Here is a 19,023-nt window from a genome sequence, read left to right on the forward strand (position 1 = left end):
TTTACATTGAGTCTTTCCAGAATCTGTTTTATTTGCGTTTTCCAGCCTTTTGAGTTTAGCACACTTTACACATTATGATGTAATTTACAGTGAACCAAAACATTTTTTAAAAACCTAAGTTCCATCTTTTCCTCCTCCCCCTTTCTGATTTTGTTGTCTCAGATGACATCAACCTTTGCTCCCCAAGCCTGGGTAGGGAAGATGAGTGCTGATGGAGAAGGGAGAAATTAGTGGGAGTGGGGAGATCTTACCACTCAGCTTAGCCTCAGAGCATCCATCTGTGGCCCATTTTGCCAGTGCCCCAGTTCTGCTCGGCCTCCGACCCCTCCCTCCTCTGGTCTTGGGATCAAATCCCATTGGGGGTGGAATTGGGCTCTCATGTGGGAGGCTTTAGCAGGGCAAGAAATTGTTCCCCGTTGGCTACCTTATCTGCTGCCATATGGTTGGGCTTCCCTTGTGGCTCAGCTGGTAAAGAATCTACCTGCAATGCAGGGGACCTGGGTTCGATCCCTGGGTTGGGAAGATTCCCTGGAGAAGGGAAAGGCTACCCACTCCTGTATTCTGGCCTAGAGAATTCCATGGACAGTCACTTGCCACCCCCAATCTGAGTCTCATTAGTGTTTAACTGTCGTATTCATGGGTGGCTTGTGTCAAGAAATAAATATTACAAGAGGAGAGCTTCCCCGAAGTCCCTTATTCTATTGCTATAGAACAGGTCTGGCCATGGTTTGATGACTTGCACAGGATCCCACAGCTTACTCATGGGAGACTGAGCTTAAACCATTCCCTTCTGTTTCCATGCTATGTTGCTTTAGTTGATGATCCCAAGCTTAATCTTACCATAAAGTTGGGGTTAGGGCTTTATGGTCAAGAGAAGTGTTGCTAAACATTCAAAGTTCAGTGTTTTATTCACATATATTCTATATAGGAAAGTAAAAGAAAAAATCAGGAAACATTTTTATGCGTACTTGTGCTCACTTTTTAAGTCATGTCTGATTCTTTGCAACCCCATGGACTGTAGCCCCAACAGACTCCTCTGTCCATGGGATTTCCCAGGCAAGAATACTAGAGTGAGTTGCCATTTCCTTCTCCAGAGGATCTTCCTGACCCAGGGATTGAACCTGAGTCTCCTGCACTGGCAAGCAGGTTCTCTGCCACTGAGCCACCAGGGAAGGCCATAGTTACTAATAAGCATTTTGTTGGGCAATTTCTAGGTGCTTTAAAAATTATATTTGTCAATATAAAAGCCTTTGTTGGTTAAATTCATACTACATGTTAGGAGAAATCTGATACACTTGAAAAATAATTTCCTGAAAAGTAATTTCAGATAATCTCTGAAATCTTATTTTTACTTCCATTTGCAGCAGCAAGATAAAGAGAATTGTGTACTTAATTATATCATCCTTCACTTTCAGGTATGTGAGACTCTAGAGATGGAGGTAATTAAGGATGTATTATATTTAATATCGATATTTTTTATGGCAAAAGATCTGGGAGGGGGAAAGGCACTTCCACTGTCAACATGTTGCTAAATAACCTTTGCACCCCATTTAATGCAATCTAATTTATCTTGGAATTTTAAGTAAAGTTGAATGTTAAGAATTGCGAAGAAATGGCATTTACCCAAGTCTAATAGTAATGTGTTAATATGTCTTTTTCTACCTGTAAAAGTAAAAATAATGAAACATGCATTTCAAAATTCTATAGTTATAAGGAAAGTGTTTTAGTAAATATTCATCTAGAATTACTCCTTAATTCTAGATTCATTTTATTTAGATGGTTCATTTCTACATGATAGCAAGATTTCATACTGTGTTACAGATTCACACAATATACTTACTTCCTTTTAGAGTAATAACATTTTAATTTGCATTACAATTGTGGAAAAGTGCTTTGAAGATTATCTTCACAGGTTATATAAATAGTATAATCAATTTATGGACAATGCGTTTAGCATATATAAGAGAAAGGCTTAGGAGGTACTTTATAATTCAATCATGTATGTATTTATGGAATTGAATTCCTTCTTACATGCCCAGAACCATCCACTAACACGTAAGTGACAGGCTCCTCTATATAATTCTCCAAGCAAGAATACTGGAGTGGGTAGCCATTCCCTTCTCCATGGGGTCTTCCCAACTCAGGGACTGAACTTGAGTCTCCTGTATTGCAGGCAGATTCCTTTACCACTGAGCCACCAAGGAAGCCCATATTTGTTGGTAATCTCACTGATGATAAGTCTTACTGATCAAAGTGTTGTTTTTTTTTAAGGGCTTATGTTAGTCATGCTTTCACTTGACTTTTTATTATTAAATTCTATAAAAATATAAAGATTAATGAGGTTTAATTTATTATGAGAAATTGGTAGGAGGCTTCTGAAAGTCTCAAATTTGAAGAGTTTACAAGTGGAGACATGTAATTTTAATGCAGTTTACCTGTTTTGTCTTGGAGTGTCAGTCTGATGTGTCTATTATAAAAGGGCACTATACCATGAAGTGGTTTGGTGGGAAATTTATTTCCCTAATGGCTGCTTCTATTGAGTGAAAACAGAGTCATTTATTTATTTTTTGAAAATAGAAATAATGTTTTTATTTTTTTTAAACTTTTTATTTTGTACTGGAATGTAGCTGATTAGGGCTTCCAAGGTGGCACAGGTAAGAACACACCTGCCAAGGCAGGAGATGTGGGCTTCCCTGGTAGCTCAGACGGTGAAGCGGCTGCCTACAACGCAGGAGACCCGGGTTCGATCCCTGGGTTGGGAAGATCCCCTGGAGAAGGAAATGGCAACCCACTCCAGTATTCTTGCCTGGAAAATCCCATGGACAGAGGAGCCTGTTAGGCTACAGTCCATGGGGTCGCAAAGAGTCGGACACGACTGGGCCACTTCACTTCACTTCACCAAGGCAGGAGATGTAAGAGACGAAGTTTCCATCCCTGAGTCAGAAAGATCCCTCTGGAGGAGGGCATGGTAACCCACTCCAGTATTCTTGCCTGGAGAATCCCATGGACCGAGGAGCCTGGCGGGCTCCAGTCTGCAGCAAAGCACAGAGTTGGATACCCTGAAGTGACTTAGCACACACACATAGCCAATTAACAATGTTGCATTTTGTATTGGGGTATAACCAATTAACAATGTTGTCATAGTTTCAGGTAAACAGTGAAGGGACTCAGTCATACACATACATGTATCCATTTCCCCCCAAACTTCCCTCCCATCCAAGCTGTCACATAACATTGAGCAGAGTTCCCTGTGCTACACAGTAGGTCCTTGTTGGTTATGCATTTTAAACATAGCAGTGTGTATGTTTGTGTATGTATCCATCCCAAACTCCCTAACTCTCCCTTTCCCCCATCCTACCGGCTCAGTTCAGTTCAGTTGCTCAGTCATGTCTGACTCTGTGACCCCATGGACTATAGCACGCCAGACTTCCCTGTCCATCACCAACTCCCGGAACTTGCTCAAAATCATGTTCATCCAGTCAGTGATGCCATCCAACCATCTCATCCTCTGTCATCCCCTTCTCCTCCTGCCTTCACTCTTTCCCAGCATCAGGGTCTTCTCCAATGAATTGGTTCTTTGCATCAGGTGGCCGAAGTATTAGAATTTCAACTTCAGCATCAGCCCTTCCAATGAATATTCAGGACTGATTTCATTTAGGATGGACTAGTTGGATTTCCTTGCAGTCCAAGGGACTCTCAAGAGTCTTCTCCAATACCACAGTTCAAAAGCATCAAAAGCATCCTTCCCCCTGGGCAACCATAAGTTCATTCAGAATAATTTGAGACTCAAAAGCAGAGCATTTCTCCCTACTACCGAATAGTTTTATTTGGAATAATGACATTTTGATATCAGATCATTGGGCTGAAATTAGTCTGTCTGTGTAAAAACCACTTTATCCTTATTCAGTCTATTTATTTGTTATAGAATATTTGCAATCCTGCTGATCTTTGTGGACATGGCCCTCATCATCAAAGACATAATTTTCTTTAGTGGCACGATATATATTTCTTTGGAATCTCGTTTAATTTCTCTTGCTATTGCTTTATTTTTTTTCATGGATATTTCTCTTCGAGTGTTTGTAGAAGGGTAAGTTTTATTAGTTTTTTAAAAAACACATAGAACTATTTTGTACTATAAGAGGCATCCCCAAGTAATTAGCAGGTCAATGCAACCAAATATGCCCCTCTTTGTCAAAATAAATCTCTTTGGAGCATGGAGAAACAAGAGAAATGATAGTCCAAATCCCAATTTCTACTAGATTTTGCTTTAATATTATGGTTGCAACTGGCAGTCTAATCTCCAAACCATGTATTCTAGATGGTTCCTTTAACAGATAAAGCTAAAGGGTTTGAAGAATGGGGCCAAGCAGCTAGTATGTCTACATGCACATTATTAAGAGGAATATATATGTGAAGCATAAATATTGGTAGTTTCATGAAGAGTCGAGTGTAAATAAAATCTGTTGTTAGTCATGTCTGACTCTTTGGTACTCCATGGACTTCACTATGCCAGGCTTCCTTGTCCTTCACTGTCTCCTGGAATTTGCTCAGATTCATGGCCATTGAGTCAGTGATGCTATCTAACTCTCTCATCCCCTGCCACCCCCTTCTCCTTTTAGCCTTCAATCTTTCCCAGCATCAGCTGACAGTGTATTAAATACTAGGTAATAAATTACGAACAAGTACCTACCTCAGCTGAAATAGAAACTTGTGGTAAGGTTCCCAAAGAGCTGAGGGACGCACATCCCAGTGGCGGGGCTCAGGAGAGAGGCAGCAACTAGCTTTCTTGGCCGCTGGCTTCCTGAGAAGCCTGAGAAGCCTCAGAGCTGCACTGCTGTGAAGTCAGGGACTCAGTTCCTCAGCCTCACTTCACCAGAACATTTGGAACACACTTATCTCCTCTCCAGCTGAACCCTCTGCCCTCAAATCTCTGGGCTTAGGACAGTTGCCCACTTCCAGGTTATCCCCAGCCTAAAAGAGGCTACCCCAGCATTGCAAGAGGCTTTCTCTGGAGCCTCATTGCCCATGGCTGAAGGAGCCAGTGTTGGGGAGGAGGTGCAGACACTAGAAGTTCCCCTCTGCACAGAGGAGGCCACACCAGCCCCCTGGGATTCCACTGTGGGGATGAAGCCGGGGATGAGTTTGCTGGCCAAAGCAGTGGACGTGTCTCCCTCGCACAGTCTCCTCTTGTGCCCTCCTCACAGTCTGTTTTTCTAGGGCTGTGACATGTTTAGCTTTCATTGCCTGATAGCTCAACCCACCATCTCATCTTTCTCTCCCACCTGTTGTGAAGATAGTGCTTGCCTTTTGTTCAGTGGTTTGATTATATCTTGTTCACTGGTTTGGCTATACCTCTTACTGTACTTACGTTGCAATATGGATGCTTTTGTCATATGTAAATCTAAAATAATGAATATGAATATTTTTTCTCTTAGTCTGGTAAATGTACTTTCAATCATTCATTAAAGCAGAATTAAGAGGGGGGGATGAGTCAAATAAATTTATCCTCTTAAAATATCCTGATTTCTTTGGGGAAGCATCAGCTTGCATTTTTTGTTTGTGTGTTTTTTTTATTATAGGATACAACTGTATTTTTCTGATATATTTAACTCCTTAGATGCTGCCATTATTATTGTGACTCTACTGGTTGATATCACTTACCTTTTTTATGATTTTACACTTACTAAAATTTTTCCCAGGTAAGAAACATATCCTTTGTCTCTCAAAGTTTTTCTTTGTTAAAAAAAACTAGTATCTGTGACTCTCATTTTACGAAATCTTTTTTAAACTCTAAATGTGCTGATTCTGTTTTGAATATGCTGGAAAATGAAATGTTTGGATAAGTTTCCACATACTTGTAAATAAAAGGATGGTGGTGTTTAGGGTCCAGCAAAGGGTGGTACCTTCCACTGAATGAAGAAGATGGTGCCTCCAAAAAAAGAAACTGGGGACTTGCCTCTTGTCCTAACTTGAACTTACCACTCGCTAAGTTTCCACTTGTGCGTCAACCACAGATTTCTCACATGTGAAATTCCTGGGTTTTTCCTATAACCCAGAGAGGACTGGTTTGAGTTGATGCAAAATTTGAGTGACTTCTATGATGATTCTCTAAAAAGGAACAAATGGAACAGAAAACCAGGTGACTTGGGTAGCAACACAGAAGTAGAATTTTTGCAGTATAGTTGACATGATGTAAGCTGAGGCGAAGTTAGAACTGTTAGGGATCAAACGAAAATGTGTGAGAGACCAATGGCTTTTTTCTTTTTCCTCCTCTTCTTTCTACTGTGGCAGTGAGAAAAAGAAGAAAAGTGTCCTGGGATGTGGCTGTTGGGTGACTCACTAGGCTTATTCCTGAGTCAAATAGTGTACTGCTTTTTTTGCACTCTGGCATCTAAGGACTTTTATTCAGGTCCCAACAAAATTTAATATGATAAGCTTTTGGAGATTTTTTTTAAATAGCCAAAGTCAGTGTGGTCCTTAGATAGGCAATGTCAGGATCAGTGAAGAGCTTCTCAGAAATACAAAAACAATACCACCTCAGGGCCTACTCTCGACCTACTGAATCAGTGTGCATGCTCATGTTAGAGAAGCACTAGCCCAAACCATCACTTCTCTGCCATCATGTTTCCTCCTGATGGTAGGAGACACACTTGGAAAGTAACTCAATCTGCTGCTTGTGTGATGTATGTTCACAGCTCTAGTGAGCCCCTGGGAGTGACAGAGATGAACAGGAATTCTCTTTTGATGGGAAAATTCTTGTCCTAAATCCACTGAAGTTAAATCTATGCATTCTGAGAGTCTATCATGGTTTTTCTTTAAACCAGAGTTTCCTCAACCCAGCACTATTATTTTGATTTTTGAATCAAAAAAAAATTTTTTTTTAAATTTTTGACCATGTAGGTTAGTTCTCTAACCAGGAGTTGAACCCAAGCTCCCCTGCGGTGAAAGCACAGAGTTTTAACCATTGAACTGCCAGGGAAGTCCCAGTACTGGGAGCTGTCCTGTGCATTGATACTGACCAGCATCCTTGGCCTCTACCCACTAGATACAAGTAGCAATACCCGCCCCCTCCCTGCCAGCCCACAGGCTGTTGTGACAACTAGAAATGTCTCTGAACATTGCCGAATATGCCTTGGGTGGGCAGGAGGGAAGCTGGGGTGGGGTGGAGGGTGTAGGCAAAATTGCCCTTGGTTAAGAGCTGCGGCTCTAGACTTAGTCTGTATTGACAAAATCCTCTGTTTCTAAAGCAAAACTGAATCTTTCAAATTTATTGTTAGGTTGAGAATTATTTTACAACCTGTAAGACTTGTCATTCTGATAAGAGTTTTTCATCTGGCTCATCAAAAAAGACATCTTGAAATGTTGACCAGAAGGATGGTAAGTGGGCGAAATATGCTTACTTTTCAGGAAAAAATGTTTGCATTTTGGGAAATACTGTTTAGGGTTGTAGATATCTATATATTGTTCTTTGTTTCTTTTTTTTAGTGTTGGTTTATGTATTACAAGTGAATGACTGTTATAAACTCTTAGGTTTCAGGAAATAAACGGCGGTACAAGAAGGATGGATTTGACTTAGACCTCACTTATGTTACTGGTTTGTGAAGTTTATCTGTTGATTGCTTATATTAACACCATATTTTTCATGTGTGTGAGTAATTATATGTTTAGTTTTGCCCTAAGTCATGTTCTTGCAATGCATTCTTTGTTTGTGAAGACTTACGCCGCTATGGTAATGACATATTTGGAGTGTAACCCTGACAATGGAAAAATCTTAATTTTCATCTCAAATCAGGGCTACTTGGGTTTTCAGCTGAAGTCATTTGTCTGGTTTAGAATTTATTAAGTTTTAGTAGTTATCCTTGGTCTCAAGGTTTTCAGAGAAACCTCTTCTCTTGCTGGAACCCTAGTGATGAGGTCATTGCGTTTAGGTCTCAGGTTTCTGAATCAAAGGAACACTGGAAAACATCCCAGGAGGTCCTAACGTTGTTGGAGCCCAGATCTCTCATTTTCCTTTGGTGTTTAAGAAACCAATTCCGACCACAGGGGGTGCTCCAGACTAAAGTTATTGCTTAATTCTTGAACCATTTGAATAGACAAATCTGTTGCTTAAGTCTTGAACCATTTGAGTCTTGGGAACATTAAGTGTAATGATCAAAATAGTGAATACTTTCATATGTTATGCTGATTATCCTGAGGGTTAGTTAGCTTTTTCTCTGGTCATTCTCATCCTGAAAATTCTTTTCTATGGAAAAGGAGTCTGATTATATGTAAATTGAGTTCTCATATATTGTTTCACATCTATAACATTTGTAATAGTGACTGTTTTGACTTCCAGAGCGTATTATTGCCATGTCATTCCCATCTTCTGGAAAGCAGTCTTTCTACAGGAATCCCATTAAGGTAAAGGTTTTTAATCTAACAGAAGCTCACATTTCTCAGCAAACATAGATTCTGGAGTTATAAGATAACCTTGGCCCAGAGACAGCAGTACTCTCCTAAAAATGTACTCTTAAAAAATAAAAATAAATAAATGAATAAATAAAAATAAAAATGTACTCTTGCAGATAAAAAAAAAAAATTCTCATGGGTTGTTATCTGTTAGCTTTTGCTGTGTTATGAATTGCCCCAAAACTTCAGTGTCTTCCGACAGCAAACATTGACATAGCTCATGATAACGTGGTTTGTAAATTTGAGTTAGGCTTAACTGGCTGGCTCTGCCAATCAGGAATTGGCTTCACTAATCTTGGCAGAGCTAACTTATGCATCTGTGGGCAACCCCTGGGCATCTGAGGATTGGCTAGTCTAAGATGGCATGCCTGGAAGCTCCATGGGATTCTCATTCTCCAACAGGCTAGCTCAGGCTTGTTTACATAAAGGAGTGGCAAGGACCTCGTTATTATCCAGCCAAAGAATGCCGAACCTCCAAAGGCCCAGGCTCCAAACTAGTGTAAAGTGGCTTCTACCTCACTCTATTAGATAAGCCAACTACAAACCCAGTTCAGATTCAGACAGACAACAGATACCATCTCTGTTGTGTCTGTGGGGAATTGTGGCCATTTTTCATGGTCTGTCATAGGGGAAAAGATGGAGAATTCTTTAATTAAAAATGTCTGTTCTTAGGTTAAGATCCTAAATTACAGTGGATACATACTGCTTCAGGTTCTATAGGTTAAATAAATTAAGTTCGAACATCAAATGATGTTTACTATGAAATTCTAGTTAAAAGTAGTTGTTTAAGAAGTTTTCGTATGTGTGTGGACGTGTATGCGTGCACGCTCAGCTGCTTCAGTCATGTCCAACTCTGCAACCACATGGAGTGTAGCCCGCTGGGCTCCTCTGTCCTTGGGATTCTCCAGACAAGAATACTAGAGTGGGTTGCCATGCCCTCCTCCAGGAGATCTTCTTGACCCAGGGACTGAACCTGCGTCTCCTGTATTGCAGGCAGATTCTTTACCCTCTGAGCCACCTGGGAAACCCTGTGGATGTGTATACATTAGTGTATATCCATTTGTTATATCTCAACAAAATGTAATTATGTAGGTATATGTGTGTATGTCTATATATCAGTGTACCTATATACACATGGGTATGTTATACTTTGAGGCAAACAAATATTGTAAATTGCACTAACCTGAAATGTGTATCTTGATTAAAATTATATATAGGTATATATGCATGTAACCAACACCCCTATCAAAATGTGGAACACTTCTTGCTCTTTTTTAGTCAATACCCTGACATACTGGAGGTAATTACTGTTCTTACTTCTGTCACAACAGATTAGTTTTACTTTTTCTTAAATTTCACATAAATGGAATCATATACTGTAGCTTTTTACGCTTACAATAAATTCTGTGAGATTTGTCCAGTATTATTGTGTATACCATAATATAATAGTTGTACATATAATTATATAAAGTACAGTTCTTTCTAAATAGCATAACATTAATATTTATTGCTTCTGGAATATTGATTGGAAACCCAAACATTCAGTTTACTTACAGAAATTATACAATTATACATTGCTTCACAAAAGCAGCCAACACATCACATTCTAAAAATTCAGAAAATTAAAAATTCTAAATACCAAGAGGTGCATCTGAAGAAACAGATACAAATTTGGCAGCCAGTAATTTTAACACAGAAGTTGTACACATCTCATGACTTTAAGTCTGTGAATATGATATTCAGACAGTTAGCTCGAGTCCATCATTAAAGTAATTTATTAATTTTTCCTGTATAACTTGTGTTTCATACATCAATATTTGCATACTCTGGAATATGTTAGAAAGAAATGTATAATATTCACAAATGTGCAGAAAAGCAAGCAAAAACTGTAAACCTGCCCAGTTCGTCTGAGAAAATCTCATGTCAGCTTCATAAGCATATTCCTTCTACAAAACAGTAAGCTAAGTAACTATATCTAAGGTAAAGCACATTTTCTTACAAATAATGAAGTCTTTTTCTCACCACAGAAGTGTGCAAAAAGAATTTTAGTTAGAATAGATCTCTCAGACTGTGTTTAACTTCATAAATTCAACAGGCTTAAGGTTTCCAAGCATTAACAAGGATCAGATTTTAAATTAGTTAGAGGAGAAAGAATCTGTCTTGAAAAATGTGACTCCTTTGTTACCAACTAGAAAAATTATCCAATTCATATCTTGTCAGTTCAGTTCAGTCACTCAGCCATGTCTGACTCTTTGCAACCCCATGGACAGCAGCGTGCTAGGCCTCCCTGTCCATCACCAACTCCTGGAGCTTGCTCAAACTCATGTCCATCAAGTTGGAGAAGCCATCCAACCATCTAGTTCTCTGTCATCCCCTTCTCCTCCTGCCTTCAATCTTTGCCAGCATCAGGGTCTTTTCCAATGAGTCAGCTCTTCGCTTCAGGTGGCCAAAGTACTGGAGTTTCAGCTTCAGCATGGTATCTTACAGAAACAGAAAATACAGCATTTCTTCCTCAGAATAATGTGTGTAAATTATATATAACATATATTATATATACTATATATCATAAATTAGATAATATACAGTTGTATATTTAATTATATATTGATATATTAAAATAATATTTCTCTCAAAATAGTATCTTTTTAAATAAAATATACATTATAGTATATATTCAGTTCAGTAGCTCAGTCATATCCGACTCTTTGCAACCCCATGAATCGCAGCACACCAAGCCTCCCTGTCCGTCACCAACTCCCAGAGTTTACTCAAACTCATGTCCATTGAGTTGGTGAAGACATCCAAGCATCTCATCCTCTGTCATCCCCTTCTCCTCCCGCCTTCAATCTTTCTCAGAATCAGGGTCTTTTCCAATGAGTGAGTTCTTTGTATCAGGTGGCCGAAGTATTGGAGTTTCAGCTTCAGCATCAGTCCTTCCAATGAACACTCAGTACTGATCTCCTTTAGGATGGACTGGTTGGATCTCCTAAATATATGTTAATATGATATATAAAATTAATATATTAAATATATATCATGTTATATAGTATATAATTATATATCATATATAAATATATATCCATTTTATGTAGCATTAATATTCCATTTATAAACATTTACTACATATGTAGTATACATTTCAACTGTTATAGAAACAAAAATATAACAGTTCCCCCTTTATAATAATATATATATATTTACATGTAATTTATTACATATACTATATAATATAAAATTATAAAACCTATGTAATAGTTTTTATATTATGTGATATAATTATGTCATTTAATCATACAGTGTACAAATATACATATATTCTGAATATATTAATATATGTAATACTATCAGTATATAGACATTTATAATTTATAATTATATAATAAATATGAAATTATATAAAAATAATTCTACATATTTCTTTGTAATGTTCTGTTATATAATATGCATGATCTTACATATATATATATATATATAACATATAATATGTTACACACAAATATGGGCTTCCCTGGTGGCTCAAATGGTAAAGAATCTGCCTGCAGTGCAGGAGATCTGGGTTTGATCCCCGGGTTAGGAAGATTCCCTGGAGAAGGGCATGACAATCCATTCCAGTCTTCTTGCCTGGAGAATTCCATGGACAGAGGAGTCTGGCAGGCTGTAGTCCATGGTGTCCCAAAGAGTTGGACATGACTGAACAGCTAACACTTATACTTTTTCACACATAAATATACATATATTATTCTAAGGGAGAAAATTTTTTATTTTTGTGTTTCTGTAAGAGATGAACATATAGGTAATTTATATTTATAAATAAAAATTGTATATAACTACCATGAAGCACTTTAACTCATATGGTAAATGTGACTATGGTAACTATGGTTACCATATGGTTACCATACGGTAACTATGACTTAAATATAAAAACTGCCAGAGCTGTCAGAAGAAGACTGGAAGCTTTTTTGTATATGTATTATCCGAACATAATACTCTCCAAAAGAATTAAGGATTGTAATTATTACTTTCTGGTTTAAACACTTTAATTCTAAACTTAAAAAAATCTAAACACGAGTCTCTGATTTAACCAGATCCTCTCCCACCTTCCAAAAAGTATTTAGTAAGCAAGACCCAGTAGAGCTGATATTCATAACTTTCTACATGAATAATTCTTTCAGAATTTATCCCATGAAGTACTTTATGACCTCCTTTTCTTGTAAAATGAAAAACTCCATTTGTTTACATAAAAATTTCAAAGAGTGTAAAACTAGAACTGAGTGTGAACTACTGCAAGTCTCTAAAGAGTCTTGTTCTGTCGGTTCGTCAGTGACTTCTGTGATTTCACAATCGTTTCTTGTGGATGATTCTGAGCGAACCTCTCCAGTTCTGCTGGTGTTGGACCCTCCTAGTTCTTCTATTTCATGACAGTTGGAATCCTACTTGCAGGGCCTCTATTTTCACCATCCTGAGACAGAGGAGTTTCTTCTATTGATTATTTTCCACAGAAGTCTCTTCATTTATAGTTAAGGCATCATCAGATTCTTTTTCTCGATTTTTTTCCTCTGGAATCATTTCTGTTGATGTTGTTAAAGACTCTCTTTCTCTTCATCCTCTTTGTCTTTATTCTTAGATAAAGCTGGTTCTTCTGTTTCTTCTGCCATAACATGTCCCTAGAAGTTGCTTGGCCATCTCTAACATCATCTTCTTTGTCATACTTGAGTTTTTTTTTAACCTCATGCCCCTCAGTTTCCAGACCATCTTCATTTGGAAGTTTATTTTCTATATGGCTTACCGAGGAATCCTTTGATCCAGATGTCAGTCACTGTGATTTTTGTCTTAATCGTGCTATAAGTTGGTCAAAACTTTTGCTGACTGTGCTCTCAGGCAAACGCTTACTACTTCCTCCCTCCCTCTGTTCCACTCTTATTCTTTCTCCTTCTCTCTCTCTCTCTTTCTTGTAAGTTTCAGGAGTACAACATTATAATTCAACATCTGTATACACTACAAAGTGATCACTGCCACAAGTCTAGTTGCTATCTATCGCCGTAAGAGTTGACCCTCGTTACTTATTTCAGGCACACCCCAAACCCCTTCCCCTCTGGTAACCAGGAATCTGTTCTCTGTATCTTTGCTTGGTTTCGTTCTCTTTTGTTTGTTCATTTTATTTTTTTAGGTTTCACACATGAATGAAATCATATGCTGTTTGTCTTTCTCTGCCTGACAGTTTCACTTAGCATAATGCTTGCAGGGTCCATCCATGTTGCTGCAATTGATGGACTTTGTTTATGATTGAATAGGTGTGTGTGTGTGTGTACACGTGTGCTTGTGTGTATCACATCTTTATTCATCCATCGATGGACATTTTTGTTGTTTCTGTATCTTGGCTATTGTTAATAATGCTGCAGTGAATGGTGCAGGGAATGGTGTATCTTTTGGAATTAGTGTTTTTTGTGTTCTTTGGGTATATACCCATAAATGGAATAGCTGGGATTATATGGTAGTTCTAGTCTTAATTCTGGGGAGAATCTCTATGCTTTTTTCCATAGAAGTTGCCTCAATTTACAGTCCTACCAATAGTGTTGAAGGATTCCCTTTTCTCTACATCCTCTCTTAACATTTTTTATTTCTTATTTTTGATAATATAATAGCTATTCTAACAGGTGTTAGGTTATATCTTGATGTGCATTTCCCTATGGATTAGTGATGCTGAACATTTTTTCATGTGCCTGATGGTCATCTGTATATCTTCTTTGGAAAACTGTCTGTTCAGATCCTCTACCCATTTTTTTTATTGTTTTCTTTGTTTATTTTTAAATTGTATAGTTCTTAAGTTTTGTATATTAACCCTTTACTGGATATATGAATTGCAGATATCTTCACCTATTCAGTTAGATTGTCTTTTTGTTTTGATAATAGTCTGTATCACTGTACAGGGGGTTTTAGTTTGATGTAGCCTCATTTGTTTCTATTGGCTCATTTCCCTTCCCTTGCCACAAAAACATTGCTAAGACCAATGTCAGTGAAGTTACCAGCCATGTTTTCTTCTAGGAATTTTATGTTTTGACATCTTACATTCAAGTCTAATCCTTTTTGAGTTATTTTTGTGTGTAATGTGAGATAATGGCTGCGTTTAGCTGTCTAGTTTTCTCAGCACTGTATGTTAAAGAGACCATCCTTTATATTGTTTGCTCCTTTATCATAAGTTAATTATCCATATGGGGCTTCCCAGGTGGTGCTAGTGGTAAAGAACCCACCTTCCAATGCACGAGACTTAAGAGATGATGCAGGTTTGATCCCTGGTTCGGGAAGATCCCCTAGAGAAGATCCTCTACCCATTTTTAATTATTTTTCTTTGTCTGTTTGTTTTTAAGTTGCATAGCTATCCATATATGTGTGGATTTATTTCTGGGCCCTCAATTCTGTTCCATTGATCTATGTGTCTGTTTTCATGCCAGTACCATGCTGTTCTGATGACTACAACTTTGTATTAATAGTCTAAAATCGGGGAGCATGATAAAATCAGGGAGCAATAAAGCGCTAGCTTTGTTCTTCTTCCTGAAGATTGGCTTTTTAGGATCTTTTGTGGTTCCGTACAAAGTTTAGAACAAATTACAATTCCTTAAAGCTCATTTACCATCTAATTTCCTTATCTGGTAGCTTTAAACAATGTGTATTTATAGTAAAGGCTAATTTGAGTATAAAAGTACAACTTTGTGAGCTATTTGAAAACTCACAAAGGGTTTAGATATAACTTGGAATGCATTTTATTCATTGAATCTCCCCTAAAAGGTGCTAAATGAGGGAAAAGTAAATAAAAGGTAATAATCATTCTAGGTTAGTAGTAGGGAAAGGTTTATGTTGGCGCACCATGGACATATTTAAGATGTGTATCCATCTTTTTTAGGAAGTTGTGCGGTTCCTGGATACCAAGCACCCAAACCACTATCAAGTCTACAATCTCTGCAGTATGTACATGACTCCATGTTTTGCTCCTATGATAGAAAACAGGTCACTGTGTGCAAGAAGATGATTTAGTTTTTACATTTCATTTGATCATAAGTATTTTGTGGTAGCAAGTGAATTTTAAAAAATCTCCATCTTATGCTGGCCCTATTTGGTAGGAAAAGAAAGCTCAACAGCACAACGTACCCTGTGAAGGAGGCAGGAGATTGGAGGCAGAGACATTTTAGAAAGAGTCAGCTCTTGTGGTGGTAGGTTTAGGAAAGTTTTTCCGTTTTTCCTGCCAGCTTGTGTTTTGAAGACAATTCAACAAATGCATGCTCTAACCCACTAGGGATGAGGTGTGAGGAGACCACAGCCCTGCATGGAAAAAATAAATCCAAATCCTTGTAGAAAACAGATGATATCCAAGATGCCCCTCTTCCTATATATAGTAAATAGATATTTTTCAGTAGGCAAGTGTTTATTCTGGTGGCCACATTTGCTTCTGCTCTGTGTAACCCTATGATAAAGTAATGAGTAGCCTGCTAGAAAATTATAAGTAAGCAGGACCTATTGTAGAGAACATGGAACTCTGCTCAACGTTATTTGGCAGCCTGGATGGAGGGGAGTTTGGGGGAGAATGGATACATGTATATGTATGGCTGAGTCCCTTCGCTGCTCACTTGAAACTATCAGAGAATTGTTAATTGGCTATACCGCAAAACAAAAAAAAAAAAACGTGTTTTTAAAAAAGAAAATTAAAAGTAAGGCAAGCCAAAAGTAAAACAAACCAAATAATTTGGTCTTGTGTTACTCAAGATGGAGAAAGCACTACTGTACTTATGTTTCTGAGACCCTTTTAGAGTAGCAGGAGCCAGTCAGAAAGCTCCTTTTAAACGTAGATAAGCAGTCTCTAAAAAGTATAACTTATTCACACCTTGATCATTTGCTATGTTAATTAGAGTTAGTGATATGACCTATGCATCATGTATTTCAGGTGAAAGAGCTTATGATCCTAAGTACTTCCATCATAGGGTCCATCGATACTTGATTGATGATCACAATGTCCCCTCTCTGAGGTATGTTTGATGCCAAATTGGCTAACAGAAGAGGGTCAAATACATAGGGCTTGGTTTTCTTTGGAAGTATTTTAATTCAACCAAAACTATTTCATTTGAAATCAGTGAGATGGTGGCGTTCTCCATGGAAGTGAAAGAGTGGATGGCTCAAGACAAAGACAATATCATAGTGGTTCACTGTAAGGGGGGCAAAGGTAAGAAATTCTTCTTTTTATTTCTCTTTTTTTAAAGAAATCTGAAAAATTTAATGAGGTTCATCAACAAGGTATGTTCTGCTATGAACCAGCAATAATCGCTGTTGACATTTTTAAAAATTAGCTTCAAGACTGAAGGAAGAATGTATAATTCTGGCTGATTTGAGTTGTTGTACTACAGAAACCAACTGTAAAGCAACTTTCCTCCAATTAAAAAATAAATTAGATTAAAAAATAAAAAGACTGCAGGAAGAGAAGGAAAGAGGAAGGAGAGGAAAGGAGGGAAGAGAGAGGAAAGAAGTCAGCTTACACAAATTCATCCAAAGACTTACAAAAAGAGTAAGTGCAACTTAACTTTAGTTTATGAAGCCAAAGTTTGAAAACTAAAGCTACTCTTACCCATGACATGGATAAAAAAATTTTTAAGAAAATATTAAGAAACCAGCAATTTATTAAAAAATACTACAGCACAGCAAAATTGTGTCTATTCTAGGAATTCAAGGTTAGTTTACTATCAATCCATGTAATCAATCAGATTAATAAAGCTAAAAAATCATATTATTTTAAATATACAGAAAAAGTTTCTGATAAAATTCAACATTCATTCATTATAAAAATTCTTAGAAAATTAAAGGAATGTCTTAATGTGATAACAAACACACACTCACTAAAGTAATTGGTGAGCTATTGAAAGCTTTTCCTTTGAGAGTAGGAGAACAAGGGTACCTGTGGTCATCACTTCTAATTCAATACCATTCCAAAGGTTCTAGCCAGTGCTAAGGAAAAAAAGGATTGAAAAGGAAAAAATATAGTTCCTTATTTTCATACAATATAATCTTGTGCAATAAAATCCAAAAGAATTTACAGGTAAGTTAATAGAATTAATGAAAGATTTTAGTGAAGCTTCATCACACAAGTTTTTATATGTATTCATTATTATTTAGTTCAGAATATTTTCTAATTTCCATTGTGTTTGTTTCTTAGCCTCATGGGTTATATAGAAATATACTATATTTTCAAACATGAGGATTTTGTAATTATCTGCTAGTTACTGATTTCTGGTTGCATTGCATTGTGGTCAGAGAACATATGTATTTTTTTAGTTCTTTGAAATTCGTTTCAGTTCAGTTTGTTCAGTCGCTCAGTTGTGTCTGACTCTTTGCGACCCCATGAACCACAGCATGCCAGGCCTCCCTGTCCATCACCAACTCCCGGAGTCTACCCAAACCCATGTCCATTGAGTTGGTGATACCATCCAACCATCTCATCCTCTGTCGTCCCCTTCTCCTCCTGCCCTCAATCTTTCCCAGCATCAGGGTCTTTTCCAATGAGTCAGCTCTTCGCATCAGGTGGCCAAAGTATTGGAGTTTCAGCTTCATCAGTCCTTCCAATGAACAAGTCCAAGGGACTCTCAAGAGTCTTCTCCAACACCACAGTTCAAAAACATCTATTCTTTGGTGCTCAGCTTTCTTTATAGTCCAACTCTCATATCCATACATGACCACTGGAAAAACCATAGCCTTGACTAGACAGACCTTTGTTGACAAAGTAATGTCTCTGCTTTTTAATGTGCTGTCTAGGTTGGTCATAACTTTCCTTCCAAGGAGTAAGCGTCTTTTAATTTCATGGTTGTAATCACCATCTGCAATGATTTTGGAGCCCAGAAAAATAAAGTCAGCCACTGTTTCCACTGTTTCCCCATCTATTTGTTACGAAGTGATGGGACCAGATGCCATGATCTTAGTTTTCTGAATGTTGAGATTTAAGCCAACTTTTCCACTCTTCTCTTTCACTTTCATCAAGAGGCTCTTTAGTTCTTCTTCACTTTCTGCCACAAGGGTGGTGTGCCATCTGCATATCTGAGGTTATTGATATTTCTCCTGGCAATCTTGATTCCAGCTTGTGCTTCCTCCAGCCCAGAGTTTCTCATGATGTACTCTGCATAGAAGTTAAATAAGCAGGGTGACAATATACAGCCTTGACGTACCCCTTTTCCAATTTGCAACCAGTCTGTTGTTCCATGTCCAGTTCTAACTGTTGCTTCCTGACCTGCATACAGGTTTCTCAAGAGACAGGTCAGGTGGTCTGGTATTCCCATCTCTTTCAGAATTTTCCACAGTTTATTGTGACCCACACAGTCAAAGGCTTTGGCATAGTCAATAAAGCAGAAATAGATGTTTTTTTGGAACTCTCTTGCTTTTTTGATGATCCAACAGATGTTGGCAATTTGATCTCTGGTTCCTCTGCCTTTTCTAAAACCTGCTTTATGGCCCAGAATTTGGTCAATTTTATCAAATGTTTTCTCTGCACTTGAAAAATAAGTGTATTATGCATTGTTTTGAACAGGGTTTTATATGTGCCCATTA

At 37.7% G+C, this 19,023-nt stretch overlaps 1 protein-coding gene across 1 annotated transcript in view; it reads left to right on the forward strand.

The window, feature by feature from the left end:
- Positions 1–8,272: 8,272 nt before the first annotated feature.
- The window catches only part of LOC122686725 (phosphatidylinositol 3,4,5-trisphosphate 3-phosphatase TPTE2-like), a 31,387-nt gene continuing 20,636 nt past the window's right edge, over positions 8,273–19,023 (forward strand). The window contains exons 1-4 of the mRNA XM_043891929.1: positions 8,273–8,400; positions 15,347–15,407; positions 16,382–16,463; positions 16,569–16,657. Coding sequence (XP_043747864.1) covers positions 8,350–8,400; positions 15,347–15,407; positions 16,382–16,463; positions 16,569–16,657 — 283 coding nt within the window. The 5' untranslated portion in view covers positions 8,273–8,349. The remainder of the gene's footprint in view (positions 8,401–15,346; positions 15,408–16,381; positions 16,464–16,568; positions 16,658–19,023) is intronic.

The sequence above is a fragment of the Cervus elaphus genome, chromosome 30, assembly GCF_910594005.1.
Source record: "Cervus elaphus chromosome 30, mCerEla1.1, whole genome shotgun sequence".
Lineage (NCBI taxonomy): Eukaryota > Metazoa > Chordata > Mammalia > Artiodactyla > Cervidae > Cervus > Cervus elaphus.